General features: G+C 43.8%; 2 protein-coding genes across 2 annotated transcripts; one reads left to right on the top strand and one right to left on the bottom strand.

Moving 5' to 3' along the window:
• Positions 1 to 1598: 1598 nt before the first annotated feature.
• LOC117892573 lies at positions 1599 to 2192 on the bottom strand. Its single transcript, XM_034798901.1, has 4 exons — positions 2108 to 2192; positions 1971 to 2062; positions 1762 to 1915; positions 1599 to 1705 (listed from the first exon to the last, which is right to left on the bottom strand). Exons 1-4 carry the CDS (start codon positions 2190 to 2192, stop codon positions 1599 to 1601), a joined length of 438 nt encoding a protein of 145 aa, XP_034654792.1.
• Positions 2193 to 13495: 11303 nt separating this feature from the next.
• On the top strand, positions 13496 to 14422 carry LOC117890638. Its single transcript, XM_034795589.1, has 2 exons — positions 13496 to 13600; positions 13675 to 14422. Exons 1-2 carry the CDS (start codon positions 13501 to 13503, stop codon positions 13887 to 13889), a joined length of 315 nt encoding a protein of 104 aa, XP_034651480.1. The 5' UTR covers positions 13496 to 13500; the 3' UTR covers positions 13890 to 14422.
• Positions 14423 to 14781: the final 359 nt, after the last annotated feature.

The raw sequence follows: 14781 nt of genomic DNA on the forward strand, positions 1-14781 counted from the left end.
ATAACCTGGAACGGACCGCCGGCTCTGTTCATGTATCTACAAATTAAAATGGGAATAGGAGTTGGGACTGGGACTGGGACTGGGAATGGGCGTGGAACGTGGAACGTGGAAAGGAATGGGCAGACAACAGTCAAAGGGCAGGCAGGAGACTCGATTCAGTCGAGAGTAAAATTTAAAAATAAAATGTAAGAAACATTCCCACTGCAAAAGTAACTCTGGGAGCGAGATAATTTCTGCGCTATGCTTTCATCTTTCTTTAATCAGAAAGCATTCCTCTAGGAGAGGATAAACACGTCTCCCCTGCCGTCAAAAAGGTTCCTTAAATTTCCCCATAATATCGACATATGTATATTTGGTGTGGTTCTGCCTTGAGTTTTGCCCACGTTTTAATTGCACAAGCCAATTATAAAGTTATCCAAAAAAGGGGATAAAACTAGCCGCACAACTAGGAACCAGCCAAAGGACTCATAAGTGCTGCACGTAATTCAATCCTGGCAGTTGGGCTTGAGTTGCCTTCAGGCCCGAGTCCGAGTTGATCTTTGTGTGTCCTGACTGTTGGATTTGCCAAACTATTGCCGGGCTCGTTGGCTGGCAGGTGGGGGCTTGGCTCTAATTAGACTCTGCAATTTTCATGGTTCGAGGGAAATTGGCGTTTTCTGTTTCGGTTTTTTACTTTGCATATTTTACCATATTTTAATTTGCGGCGCTTGTTTGTCTGCCATTTTGTCCCTTCTCCGACACACACACCCAAATACAAATTGCGAATGCATTGGAAACTTTGGAAACTAACGGCAATTAAAGTATTTTTACCAGCGAGAAACCCCCAACCCGACCCGAAAACGAACTCCAGAACACGACGAACCAGAGTCCGCACTCCCACACTCCCCCACCCAAAAAAAACATGGACTATTTGGCTGACTGTGCGTGTAATTATAATTTTCTTTAAGTCGGTTTGTGCAAACTTTTCTTTATGTCAAACTTGTGCCTCGTCCTCGTGCCGCTGCCTGTGGCGCCTCACTCAGTCTATATCTGTTTGCAACCACAAATAATTTTGTGGAAAAGTTTCCCTCCCCTCCTGCGCCATTCCATTGGCATTGGTTCTTGGGTTTTCTTACTTTTACCATGTTGTTGGTAATTATGCTCTTTGTGAGACGAGACGCAGGCAAACTTTGGGGGAAACAACGTCTGAGTGTATTAGTTGTAATATTCTCGTTCGCTTGCCCCAAAGGAAGCGAGCAACTTGCCAAACTTATGACAACCAAAACGATGGCAACAGAAGAGGCAGAACAAGCACAACGACACGGGACAGAGGACACGGGACACGGACAGGTTAAGGTGTTCGAAAACAGGACCCCAGTCTGTTTATTGTATGATTGGGCGCTCACCTTTCAGTCCGGCCAGACAATATGTCTTATTAGCAGAGCCAGCAAAACTTTCAAATCATTTTCATTCACTAAAAGTTCGGCCACAAATTTGCAGCTAATCATCTCCTAATGATGAAATGCAAGTGCAACTTTATCAACTGGCTTTAACCACATAATTGCCAGGCCAGACATTTTGCAGAGTTACTTACGGAATTTCCAAAACGAGAAACTTATTTAAATATAATTTAATTGCCAAAATCTCCAGTGTATGCCCGCTGAGGTATTGTTGTTCAGATTGTAAAAGTAGAAAAATGCCAGAAATAGCCAAATCGCAGGAAAAACTGTCAAAAAAACAAATAAAAGAGTTGTTCATATTTTCGTGTGCATTTTTGCTTACCCATCAGAAAAGCAAAGACTAAAATGTGTCCAACTTTTGGTAATATTTTCATTGCAGCCCAACGTTCGGTTATGGCGTCAATTCTGCAGAGGAATAGATGAATGCAAGCGAGGGGTATAGCCAGAATGCCGGTTAGAATTAGAGTTGGATGTTCCTAAACGAATGCCAAACATTTATGGGATTTGCGAAGAATATTCACAGATCTTTACCAGCTCTATCCAGCACTCCACATATATGGCAGCTCCATTTAGCAGAATCAACCCAATAAACAGAAAGAAATCACAAAGACTGAGATGCCAAACTGAGATCAAAATATAACCAAAGTAAGTGCCGAACCAATACCCACCATATCGTAGGAATGCAATGAGAAGAATGTCGCCCAAGACAGCAGCTACAATGTACAAGGTTTGTCTCCTACATTTCCAGCTCATTTTGGAGAGTTTCCAAATGCCAAACTGATGTTTAACTCTAAGGAACTCTGCTCACAGTCTGGGGGAGAACTTGTAGAACTCCCTCGTATCCAAGCGAAATATTAACCCTAATGAGTGCCATTCATAATTCTGGCAAAACAAATGAAAACGAATTTTAGTTGTTTTCGGCGGCACTTAACACCAACTCACGACTTTCCCATTTCGTCTAATGGCCCCAGACATATGACTAAAGTTGGGTGCCTGAAGCTGGGTGTTGGAGTCGAAGTCGAAGTCGAAGCTGGAACTGGTGCTACATGTTTTCCCTTTGTGCTGTGCGGAATGGCATTTTATTGGATTACTTAATCAAGTATGTGAAGGGAAGGAGGGGAGGGCCAGGTAACGAGATACGTAAATTGAGTGGGAAGTGGAGTTTGGCACAAGGAATGCGGTAAACCAATCGCTGCAAATCGCTGCAAATCGGAGAGTTGCTTAATTTGATTAAATACTTCTTGCTCTTACCTTACTGACTGCTCGGTTTGCGCACTTTTCTCATTCGTATTCAGTGGCCAACTTTAAAGCATTCCACAGATACTCGTACAATGCTAATTCGAATGCAAACCCTTGAACATCCTTGAGCGGGTCTGGTCGGGGAGGTGGATTTTGTTTTCACTTTTGTACGTTTATCAAACGGGTGTTGGGTTGACTGGTTTACTGGCTGGCTGACACAGGCAAGCGCCACAGGCAGACATGCCATTCGTAGCAGCATAGCAATATGGCCAGCAGCAGCAGCAGCAGCAGCAGCAGCGAAAACCAGCAAAGGACCTGGGGGCCAATTCACGACTCGCATATTGAAAACAAAAACTGCAGTCAGAAACAGAGTTGGGGCTGCTGCTGCTGCTGCTATTGTAACTTGCACCGAAGACAGCAACACGTGAAAGGGTGGGGAAGGGGGAAGGGGAATTGCGATTGTGTTGGTAGGGGGAATGTGGAGCTCCCACTCCAACTCCCGCTACAGCTTCACGTCCAGCCAATGCCTTGATGTGAAGTGAAGTGAAAATGAAAACAAAGTTTAACAAACCGTGGCTAACGAGCTACATTATTAAAACTTGAAAAATGCATAAATTTCCACAGAGACGAAACGCCCGCACCGCCCCGTCGCATATTATAATAGTTCATATAATGCATATATCCTGGCAGCCAGGCAGCCGGCCAACCAGGCAACAGCTCAGGCATTTGAAAGTTATTGACACCTTCTGTTACATGCATATTACTCGCTTCGCTCCCCCTGCTCCTTCTCCTCCATAGATGCTCGTGACGTGATCGTGAGCCCTGCTCAAAAGAGAAACTCCTCCCGCAGCAGCAGCAGCAACAGCAATCCCCAGCTGCTCCACACATGTACAAGGTGTTGCAATGCCTTCTCATGATGCACGATCTGCACAAAGACAGGGACAGAGACAGGGACAGACCTTAGCTAACCCAACAGCAAGCTGCAGCTCTGAATGGAGCGTAATCCGAGTGGAGTTCGAGACTTGCCTGCCAAGTGATTTTGCGCATATTAGTTGCCCATTAGGCGCCCCAGCATTGTCAGCTGTGGTCTGGACTCTCTGCGGACTCTGCGGACCCCGGACGGACATTTTGAAATCGCATTAAAATTCAGTTGGTGTTAAATATTACAAGCGCCCCCCAACGCCAAAGGCGAAAAGGTTTCGCGCTGATTTGCTGCTGCCAGTCGAGTCGTCCGTCAGACGCCGCCGTCACTGTCCAGGGGAGGATCGGAGCGGGGAGCAGCATCGAGTGTGCAGCTGAGTCGCTTGTGAAATGTTATGGCAACGTGATATGTTAATCATTCAGGCAAGAGTCGTGTTTGCACACATGCATATGTGGCCAGAGAAGAAACACTTGTTGGGTCACCAAGTCCGTGTCCGAGTACCTCCAAGCAGCAGCAGCAGAAGAGGACCAGATCGGATCATGGGCTGTGTGACGTCCTCATCATGGGCATTTGATGATTTAAGGCACTCGCTTTGCTTGGGGTTAAATTAGCTGGGAATTATGGGAGACAGTCAGCTCTAAATCTATCGCACTCTAATCGGGTCTTAACTCCCAGGCACTCGACGCGGAGCCCGGCCCACATTCGAGGCGCTCTCAGAGCATAAAGTGTAATTATAGCGGTGCACAGAGAGAGAGAGAGACAGAGCGAGGGCCATGAAATACCAACACCCGACAGCTGTAAACAACAATTTGTTGGCCCGACCATAACCGCATCCACATTGGACAGCCGCTTAAAAGTGCTCCAACCCCGGCCAAGGCAGCGCGAGGAAAACGTGCAGCAAACACAACAAAAAAACACAAAACCCAAAATGCCAATAACTTGCCACAGAGATGGCTCTCGATCCCGAGAGCGCTTATAAAAAAGTTATTTAAAACGCCAATCGGAGCCAAAGCCGGGACGGGACGGGACGGGTCCAGGTCCGGGCCAATCCAATCCAACAATGGCAAATGATGATGAGACGTCCAAGTCCGCGTCCGCGTTCGCGTTCGAGTCCGAGTCGTTTCAGGTTAAACGTTAAACGTTTTGGCAGACGCGCAAAAACTTAGACACAACAAGAGACCAGAAGATGAAAAGTTGAATGAAAATACTGCACCTCCACCTCCGCCGTACACACGGAGACAGATGGAAAGGAAGCGAGACTGGGAGACTGGGGGACAGGGAGACTGGGCATGACAGAGGCCCAGGAAAGTGCAGAAGAACCAAACGTAATGAGCAAATTTATGGTCAATTGATAATTTAGTGGCATTCGGTATCATCAATTATGGTACTGGATGGCTGGCTGGCTCACTGGCTGGCTGGCAAAGAATAAGTGGCCGAGACCGAGGACCAAATCGATCTGGGGCTCTGCTTCGCTGAAGATGAGGCATTGTTATGGGGACCAATGAGGCACAAATTGTGCTAAATGTTTCGGCATTCCCTACGCAAGTTCGAGAAGGGGACACACAGTTGAAATATGTTTGTATTGGCATCATTAAGAGGATCCCTGGCCATATTTTATATAATTCCTGCGATTGTCAAAACTGCGAAGAGAGGGCAACCCGAATTGGGTCAGAGTTTCAGAGTGGAAATCTCTCGCTATTCACATACCCATCCATGTCCTATAGATAGATAGCCACATCCATCTTGGCTTTGTTGTCTAGGCCCTTGGAGTCACAATTTAAGTCGCTAATTGAACGCTTGGCCTGACACATGGAATAAATCAAACAATTTCCAGCTTGCACCTTGCATACCAGACTCTTTACTTGGACGCTGGCTGCGCACGTCGCCATGTTTATGCCAATAATGTGCCATAAACTATAGGAGGGAGCTGGAGAGCTCGATACCTGCAAGCCGCTTCGATTCGCCGCACAATGGAGCGCACATGGAGTCCAAAAATGGCCAAAGGAGCAGCGTCGCTGCTGGAGCTGCAGGAGCGGCTTCCTCTGATAAACTTTATGACATTGGAGGGAAGTGGAAGTGGAAGTGCAGCCACTTTGTCAGCAGCCATACCACCAGCTCTCTCTCTCTCTTTGTCTGTCGCTCTCTGCCTTTCCCTTCCCTTGCTGGTGTATGGAGTACGGCGCTAAAGTTTAAGCATGGCCCAAACTTTACGCACAACTTGCACACATAATTTACCCCGGCCCTGGCTCCAACCCGCACTCCACTCCACTCCACTGCACTCTTCTCTGCGTAATTATTGGCCAGGAGCTGGTGCTCGGGAGCGGACACGGACACGGGATGGGTTATATGTGAGTGCATTAGAGGCGACCACAAATTGTTTGGTTTTGGTTTGCTTCGGTTTGGTTTAGCGCAAATTGCAGTCATAACTTCTTCGCGAACTGCGCCAACTGGGAGCTCTTACCCCCCGCCAATGGACAGCGGACAGTGGAGAGCGGACAGCAGAGAGCGGACAGCGGACTCATTGTATGATGCCCAAATGAACATCGTTTCGACGTCTTAAGCATCGATTTTAAAGTCGGACATTAAGGGGAGAGGTTAACTCGGCTTGAACCCATCTCCATTATTCGATAGAGTTTCCATCTTGATTATTAAATATTTGCTAAACATTTTCATGGAACCATTTACTTGTTGAGCTAAATGTCCCATTTAAAGGGAAACAATTGTGCAAGAAACGAGTTGCCTATGAATATTGCATTGTTTTGCAACTGTTAACCCACTTAAATTCCTACTGTAGGTATGTGCTGTGGCAAGTGCCACAAATCCCACATCAATCAAATCTCTCGCGGGTCCTCCGTCCCTCCTATGGCGGCCCAATGCACTGAAGCGAAATGGAACCCGGCTCAAATAACCGCTAACCAGAGCGGCATATGCACACAAATACAAATTATAGCGCCCCATTAAACGGCCAAATGTAACAGAGCCCGAGCCCGAGCTGCAGCCCTTCCTGGCGCTGACTCTGTCATTTTGGGTGAAACTTACAGAGCCAGGGGACAGGGGAAGTTAGTGCAAAATAGTCCTTTAGCTTCTGTTAAATTCTACGGAATTTGTGCACTATTTTGCACTCTGGAGTTTAAGTGCATTAAATTTGTGTTAGTTTATTACTAAACTATAATGCAAAAATTCAAGGGAACAGCGGAATTTTGCTTGCTTAGCTATAGTTGCTCTAGTTTAGTTGTGCTTAGCTCTAATTTTCCTCGAATATAGCCTAACATCTATAACATCTATCTTTCCTGCAGGCTCGCGACCGGTCATGCGCGTCATGCGGCAGCGCCCCTCTGTCGGTTGGGTGGTAGGAGCAGCCGTTCTGCTGGGTTCCGCGCATAACAGGCTTTGGCTTGGTGTCGCATGAGCCACTTGATGGTGCAGTCATTGCATATCAACGTCCAGACAAAACAAAAAGTGTTCCTTCGATATATTTGTTAGCTAATTTAAGCTTTATAATACTTAAATAACTTCTCTCATTAGCTAGAAATTCGGCAAATCCTTTAAGATATTTTTTAGTATTTCTGATGACAATTTTCATTCGTTTTTGGGCCACTGTGCGCAGTTGGCGTGTGCCTTTAAGGCTGGATTTGCATGCCACATATTATATTATGCCATGCCCAACGCCTTTAAGCCACTAACACATACATATTTATGTACATATATACGGTGCACCTGAGCGAGTTGCAGTCAAGAACTTTGACTGGGTGGAGGAGGAGTTGTGCCCGGACAGGGCCAGGATGTGTCCCTTTGCTTTATGCATTGATTTTGTATTTCCAAGGAAGTAGCGCGGAAACTTGTTAGTGCGGCATCCGCCTCAGCTCCTCCCCCTCCATATACATAAATTGCTTTGCATGCAATTTTCCACGAGCCTCACCTGCCCCACCACCCCAGAATCATAGACAGGAGTCGGAGTCGGAGTCGGAGTTGGAACCAAAGGAGCTGCTAGGACCGCAGCACTGGCTGGGTGCCGGGCTTTGGGCCTGTCCCTGTCCCTGTGCTCTTGCCATTACGCTGGCAAATTGCAATGTAATTAGTTTTACATTTCTATATAGTCGGGAAACGTATAATTGTGGAAAATGGCATTTCTAGTTAATTAATAGCCTTCTCTCTCCCCTGCTGCTGCCACTGCCACAGGCTCTGCCCAATAGTCCACATAGAGCCCCATGGAAGCTCGAGGCAACCCTTTCCAGTTCCTCTCTGCACCTTCTGCATTCAACAAAAAACTTCTCTATCGAATCCCTGTCGCCCCACCTTTTGGGAAAGTTTCTCCCGAATTGCTTGCAAATTTAATTAAAACGTTGGCATTTTTTACCCTCTCACATGAATGCAACACAGTGGGGGAACCGCTGAATGTTTTCCACAATCTGTTGATTCAATTACAAATATTTGTCATTTCATTTGTACTTCTGAACATCTGCGCATATCGTCCCTAGAATTATATCTCGTTCTCTGTAAGTAAATTGGCAGCTTAAAAATATATTGAGTTATCATTTATTTATTTTACGTAGAGAAGTCCACATAGAACGCAATCGAAGTGTGCCGTGGAACGCCAAGAATTGGTGCAAGGATATATTTGGATTCCATATGTTTATTATCGTTTGTTTATTAATCGTTAATACATATTTTAATACACATTTGCTACATCTACATAGTTATCTTTACGTACAATGTCAAGCTGGTGGCTGATGATTTTTTTATTTAGTCGAAATCAAAATGTGTGGAACGCCAAGACGTTCGTCCTTGATGGTCGCTGTCCTGGCGATCATTTGCTCAATGCTCACTGAATTTTTCGGGTATATGCTCATCTGTAATTAGAAATAATCCTCTAAATTTAAATGCATCGTGTAAAGCCTTTTCTTTTGTCTTACCCCATAGCGAGGGATGGTCCACAGTGGAATGTTATCACCTCAATGGTATCCTGGGGTGTGATTTGTGCAGCCGCCGTAGTTCTGTTGTATGGAGCCCATTATGCAAGTACCTAAATATCTCCTTATTTAACTAACAAATTATAGATTTGTGTCTTATATGTAGAATAAGTCTTTCTTGGTGCTAATATGGCTTGTTGTGGCTTCGGTTCTTAGATGCTGTCGAAGACACTTTGATAGCCATCATTTTAATAGGTAAGTCGGCTGTCGATCTACTATGATTTCTGATCGAAAAACTTCTTCTCTTGCAGCCATGTTTGGATTTTTTATTTATGCTCCCCTTAAATATTACCGGACGATGAATTAGTTTGTAATTCTATTCAAATTTGTGTGAATGTAATAAATCCTGTATCCAAACATATTCTCTTTACATTCCTTGTCAGTGTGTAACGGACACGGGAAGTGTCGTCTCGTCAGCACTCTCTGTCTACTAAAGGTTGGCCGGCTAGGCTCAGGGAAAATGGGGTGGGTGTTGTGCTGCGAAAACGAACTCCGTCACCTAACAAAATCGTAGACAGATTTACGGGAACTGGGATCGGAATTACAAACCCGGACGGAACTTAAGGTCCACTACCTACTGTGAAGAGCAAGGTGGTTGTGCTCTTCCCTCTTGACCCACCCTCCATGTAGAATAACATAAGAATATGCCATTATGGTTCTACCCAAAACCTTCTGCTGCTGCGCTATGTGCCTTAGGAACCCCTCCCAAAAATCAGATTAGAAATTCATGTTAATCGTTATAATTTTACTTTGACTTGTATGACTTCATGTTGTTTGTAACCCCCATTATTTCTACCCTAACCCTTAAAACTATTTTTACTGCATGTGTATATATATGTGGGACTAATTTAAGACATAGGAATTCAAGAGAATGATCAAATATGAATAAAAATAATATAATCAAAATATAAAGTAAGAATGAATTAATTAAAGGAATTAAGTGGCATAATTGTAGTGATTGTAGTTAATAATAATTCATTTTATATATGGTTAAGCATGCATGTCTCACTGTGTAGACGCTATTCTCCTGACCCGGAGTGTATGTGTATATATGTGTGTCTACTTACAGACTTTTAAACAGCTGCTTGTGACACTCCTTGCGTAAGGTTGCCAAATCTGGAGTTTCGATATGAAGCAAGTCGAGCTTCAGTTCCGACTTTAAATTCTCGCGAACCTCTATGGTGACGTCACCATCCTGCATAGGCTCTCGTAAAGAGTCTGCGATAGATAGCATCGCATCTAGAAAATCGTCAAAGCTTTCATTACTACCCTGTTTACGCCTACGCATGGCTGCTTTGATCTCTCGATCCGAACGTTGATCCTGGTATCTCTCTTGCAACCGGCTGCATAACTCATACCAGTCAAGGTTATTCGTGGTCCTATGAACACGCCAGTAAAATGACAAGGCTGAATCAGTAAATAAGAGACTGGCAAACTGCGCCAGTAAGGTAAAGTTTCCATTTAAACAATTATTGGTAAGACAATTCACTCTATAGATAAAATCTTCGATGGGAATATCTTTGGAAGATCCACTGAATTTTATACGCCACTTGGAAATGATATTTGAGATCTTATCAGGATGTTCACTAGGAATGTCTGGGAAATTCGCACGAGCACTAGATGGGCGTGGCCTGTAACTATTGTTACGAAGATTACTAGCGCTGCTCATTCGAGGGAAGGATGGAGCAATATCACTCTCCCATTCCAGCTGGGGCTCATCCCTGAAGTTCCTAGAAACATTTGTCAGGTTCAGATTCCTCAACTCCGTTGTTATTTTCTCTGAAATAACTGCGGTCATATTTTCCTGAAATTTAGTCATGGATTCTGAAATAAGTCGTTGGATATTTCCTTCGGAAAGAACATTGGATTCCGGCACACGTCTAGTCTGGCCAGGTCCTGGTCGAGGGTTAGGTCGTGCACTTGAGGCTTTTGGGGTATTTCGTACCTGTGACCTTGTTTTAGGACGATTTTTCGGAATTGCTCCGGTGTACGACAAATTCGCCGCGGCATTTTCCCCACTCTGTAAATTCGATTGAGATTGTGAACGCAACGGTAGCGAACACAGCTGCCTACAAATCGGGCATGTCTCATTGGATGTCAACCAATCCGATAAACACGACCTGTGGTATTTGTGTTTGCAATGGGTTTCTACAATGTCGGTGTCCTGGCTGGTATCATTGCATATAGTGCAGTGTACGACTACCTCGCCGAGATTAACATTTATATTGTCAATACTTCGCCTTACCGCCATTGTAACAAATTATGATTAATTATGATTAAGGAAAAACGATATAGTCTTTAAGACTATGAAAGATTTTTTTTTTGTTTGATTCTAAATTCGAAAATATGGGCAATGATTGTGAGGGTCTCCTATCAGGCACCAGCACAGCAGAAGGAATGTCTTCGGTTGTTTTAACCTTAAGTCCGTAAGCAGAAAGAAAGAAAACAAAATTTAGTTGTTGATCCTTTCGAGATAAAGAGGAACAGGACCGAATTCTCCAGTCTGAACAAGTCTCAATTAATCTCGAGAGAATAAAGGTCATTCATCTTCGCTACTAGGTATAGAACCAATTTACTCAGAACTATCGTTCCTAGTATCCTGATGAAATGATATAATGAAGTCTACTGTGATCTTCTTCTATGCAATATATCCACTGGTCTGGGTCCGACAATGATCAGATTCCCAGCTGTTCCGAGCTGGATATATAACACAAAAACTGAACTACTTTAAAATTTGGATCAATATTGGGTTGCGGAAGGGATTGGGAAGGTTATTGGGGAAAACGTGAGGGAACCTATAACCATAGAATATATAGTTGGTAGGTACGGCCATTCGGGCCCCACGTTGGTAGATACGGACCATTTGGGCCCCACGTTGGGCGCCATTTATTATGTAACGGACACGGGAAGTGTCGTCTCGTCAGCACTCTCTGTCTACTAAAGGTTGGCCGGCTAGGCTCAGGGAAAATGGGGTGGGTGTTGTGCTGCGAAAACGAACTCCGTCACCTAACAAAATCGTAGACAGATTTACGGGAACTGGGATCGGAATTACAAACCCGGACGGAACTTAAGGTCCACTACCTACTGTGAAGAGCAAGGTGGTTGTGCTCTTCCCTCTTGACCCACCCTCCATGTAGAATAACATAAGAATATGCCATTATGGTTCTACCCAAAACCTTCTGCTGCTGCGCTAGGTGCCTTAGGAACCCCTCCCAAAAATCAGATTAGAAATGCATGTTAATCGTTATAATTTTACTTTGACTTGTATAACTTCATGTTGTTTGTAACCCCCCATTATTTCTACCCTAACCCTTAAAACTATTTTTACTGCATGTGTATATAAAGGTGGGACTAAGTTAAGACATAGGAATTCAAGAGAATGATCAAATATGAATAAAAATAATATAATCAAAATATAAAGTAAGAATGAATTAATTAAAGGAATTAAGTGGCATAATTGTAGTGATTGTAGTTAATAATAATTCACTTTATATATGGTTAAGCATGCATGTCTCACTGTGTAGACGCTATTCTCCTGACCCGGAGTGTATGTGTATATATGTGTGTCTACTTACAGACTTTTAAACAGCTGCTGGTGTCGTTGGGCCCAATTTCACGTTTGCAATAAAAACTGTTAAAGAATTGTAGAAATATGCAAAATAACAAGAAGCGTTATGAAGAGGTATTTTACCAATACCCTTCCATGGACACAATGAGACCGATGATGCACCTTTTAAAATCTATTCTTAACTAGGCATAAATTTCATTTTTTTTCTTCTTCTATTTCTAAGTTAACGTCTAGGAATATTTAATATTATTAAACAATTTTCTTTTCTATTTTTTTTTTTTTTCCATAATTTTTCATTAAATTTTCTTTTCTAGATTTTGTGATTTATTTTTCTTCCCTTAAGTGGCTTTTAGAATGTCGGCATCGAACAATTTTAATAACCTGAGAGAAGACGAGAATAGGTGACATACGGTCAGGTGGGTCTAGTTAAGTGTGCATAGGTGTATGGTCAGCCGCAAGGGCAATGACCGCTGAGCTAATTTTTCCACACCCTACATGTGCAAGCACCAACATTTTCTTTACACAAGGCGCGGTGATATAATATTTTTAGATGGTTTTATATTTTCGTTGTTGTTGAGCGGCTTAATTGCGCGTGAGATATATGTATATAAACGGCTCGGTCCCGATCGCCAAGTCCATCCGTTTCTATGCCTGCAGGCAAGGTCCGGTGGCACCAAGAAGAAGGACTAATGATCGTCATGAAGCGGACCCCCCCTCCTTGAGGGGTGGTCAGGCCAGGTCAGCAATTTTCTGCCACACGTGGATCATAACCTATGTATGTACATACGTGAAATTATGTAATAAGGTCACTTTTTCATTTTCTTTGCGTACCTTATCCATGGTTTGGTTTTAGTTTTGTTCTTTGCAGCCACAACACTTTTCAAATGGTTTTTATTGGGTTTATGTTCCCTTTTATGGTTTTGCAGAATTTTCACCACGTTTTTCTTTTTATATGTTCTGTACGCACATTAATTAAGTCTTCCAACTTTGAATGCACTTTTTGTTCTGTGCAGCATGCACTTAGCCTAACTATTTTACCCCTCCAAAAGCTGGGTATGAGAGAGCTAAGAAGGTTCTCGAAGGGCTAGCCGTAAGCTATGCTTGCGGAGAGAAAAGCTCACATGTGAACGGCGCTCGCACGTGCAATTTCGAAAGAGAGAGCTTTTCAAGATAAAAGCTTCTGATCTTGCATTTGGGCTCTCTATGGAATGCATGTACAGTGGGGAAGGTTCAATATTTTTGCGATAAAATAAGAAGACTGTTCCCAAAAAAAATTCTTAATACAATTTTTGTCCAGACATTCTAAATTTTGTATTTTTGGTCTGCAACCTTCACAAGTGTCAGGAAAATTAAATCCCCGGAATGTGCTGGTCGGTGAGTCGCCAAAGCAAATGCTATGCGATCGCCATTTGTGCTTATTTCTATGGACTGCTGGACATTGCGGTGAAGGTCTACTGTCTAGGTACACACAATCAAGTATCATCCAACGCGAAAGCGACAATCCAGTAACACCTTTTTCTGTTTTCTGTCTTGCAGCCTATGATGGATTTAAGCCGTTTATAGTCGTTGGACTCTCGGCCTGGCTACCGATTCTGCTAGCCGCCACTTTGCTCTTTTTGGGCGCCAGTCAGGCAAGTTCAAGGGACACTCTCCTCTCCCCACTAACTCCCGTTTCTATTGCCACAGGAGCTGCGTGTGCTCATTCTCATCTCGATCTTATTGACTGTACTTGGTGGCTGTCTGTGGATTAGTTCCAGCCTGTGGATGCTGGCTGATACTTGGGGAGCAGATGAACTCTTTCTAATAGAAACAGTAGTGGGAGTCATTTCCCTTTTAGTTTTCCTAAGTAAGTTAATCCATAGACACTTTCAGGCTAAATACTTCCCGGCGTTCTCTTTCAGTTCTGATCGGATTGCTCGTTTATTTTCCATGTAGGTTTATGAAAGAATTCCAAAGATAAATGCAACAGAAAAACACACAAAACCTTTAACGCAATTCAACTGTTTTTTCTATATGTAATTTGAAATAAGTCACAATAGCTCGAGTTGGCCAAATGGCAATGGACAAAATTTGCATAAAATAACAATGGACGACAACAAATCAAATGCGAAAATAGACAGGCAGAGACACAGTCACACAAGCTTCGGCCTCGCCCTCTGCGGTGGAGCGCCCTCGGTGTTAAGCCAGACAGCAAATAGAAAGTGAAAATCAAATACCCAAATGCTACCGTTTATTTTGTTGTATTTTTGCCCATTTTCGTATTTTCTTGCTGGGTTTATTTGTCGAGTGCCTAATTTAAATAAACATTTATTTGTACAATGGCCTTAATACGTTGGGCAAATGACTTCCTGAATTGAACAGAGCGCAGCGCAAAAGACGGCCAAATTGCATAATCGGTGGGACAAATGCAGCGGATTATGAAATCCTTCGCTCAAAAGGCTGCCAGGCAGCAGCAGCAGCAACCAGAGCCCCAGCCCGAGCACGAGCAGAGTGGCGGCAGAGTGGAGTCTGGGCCTGGATACCGACCAGGCAACAACCTGTCGCATATTTAAAGCGATTAACGGCACGATTCCAGTCGCCGGTTGCCAGCAGCAGCAGCAGCAACGGCATAGAAATGGAAATTGAAATGCTTGTGGCAGTGCC

This window comes from Drosophila subobscura, chromosome E, assembly GCF_008121235.1.
Source record: "Drosophila subobscura isolate 14011-0131.10 chromosome E, UCBerk_Dsub_1.0, whole genome shotgun sequence".
Lineage (NCBI taxonomy): Eukaryota > Metazoa > Arthropoda > Insecta > Diptera > Drosophilidae > Drosophila > Drosophila subobscura.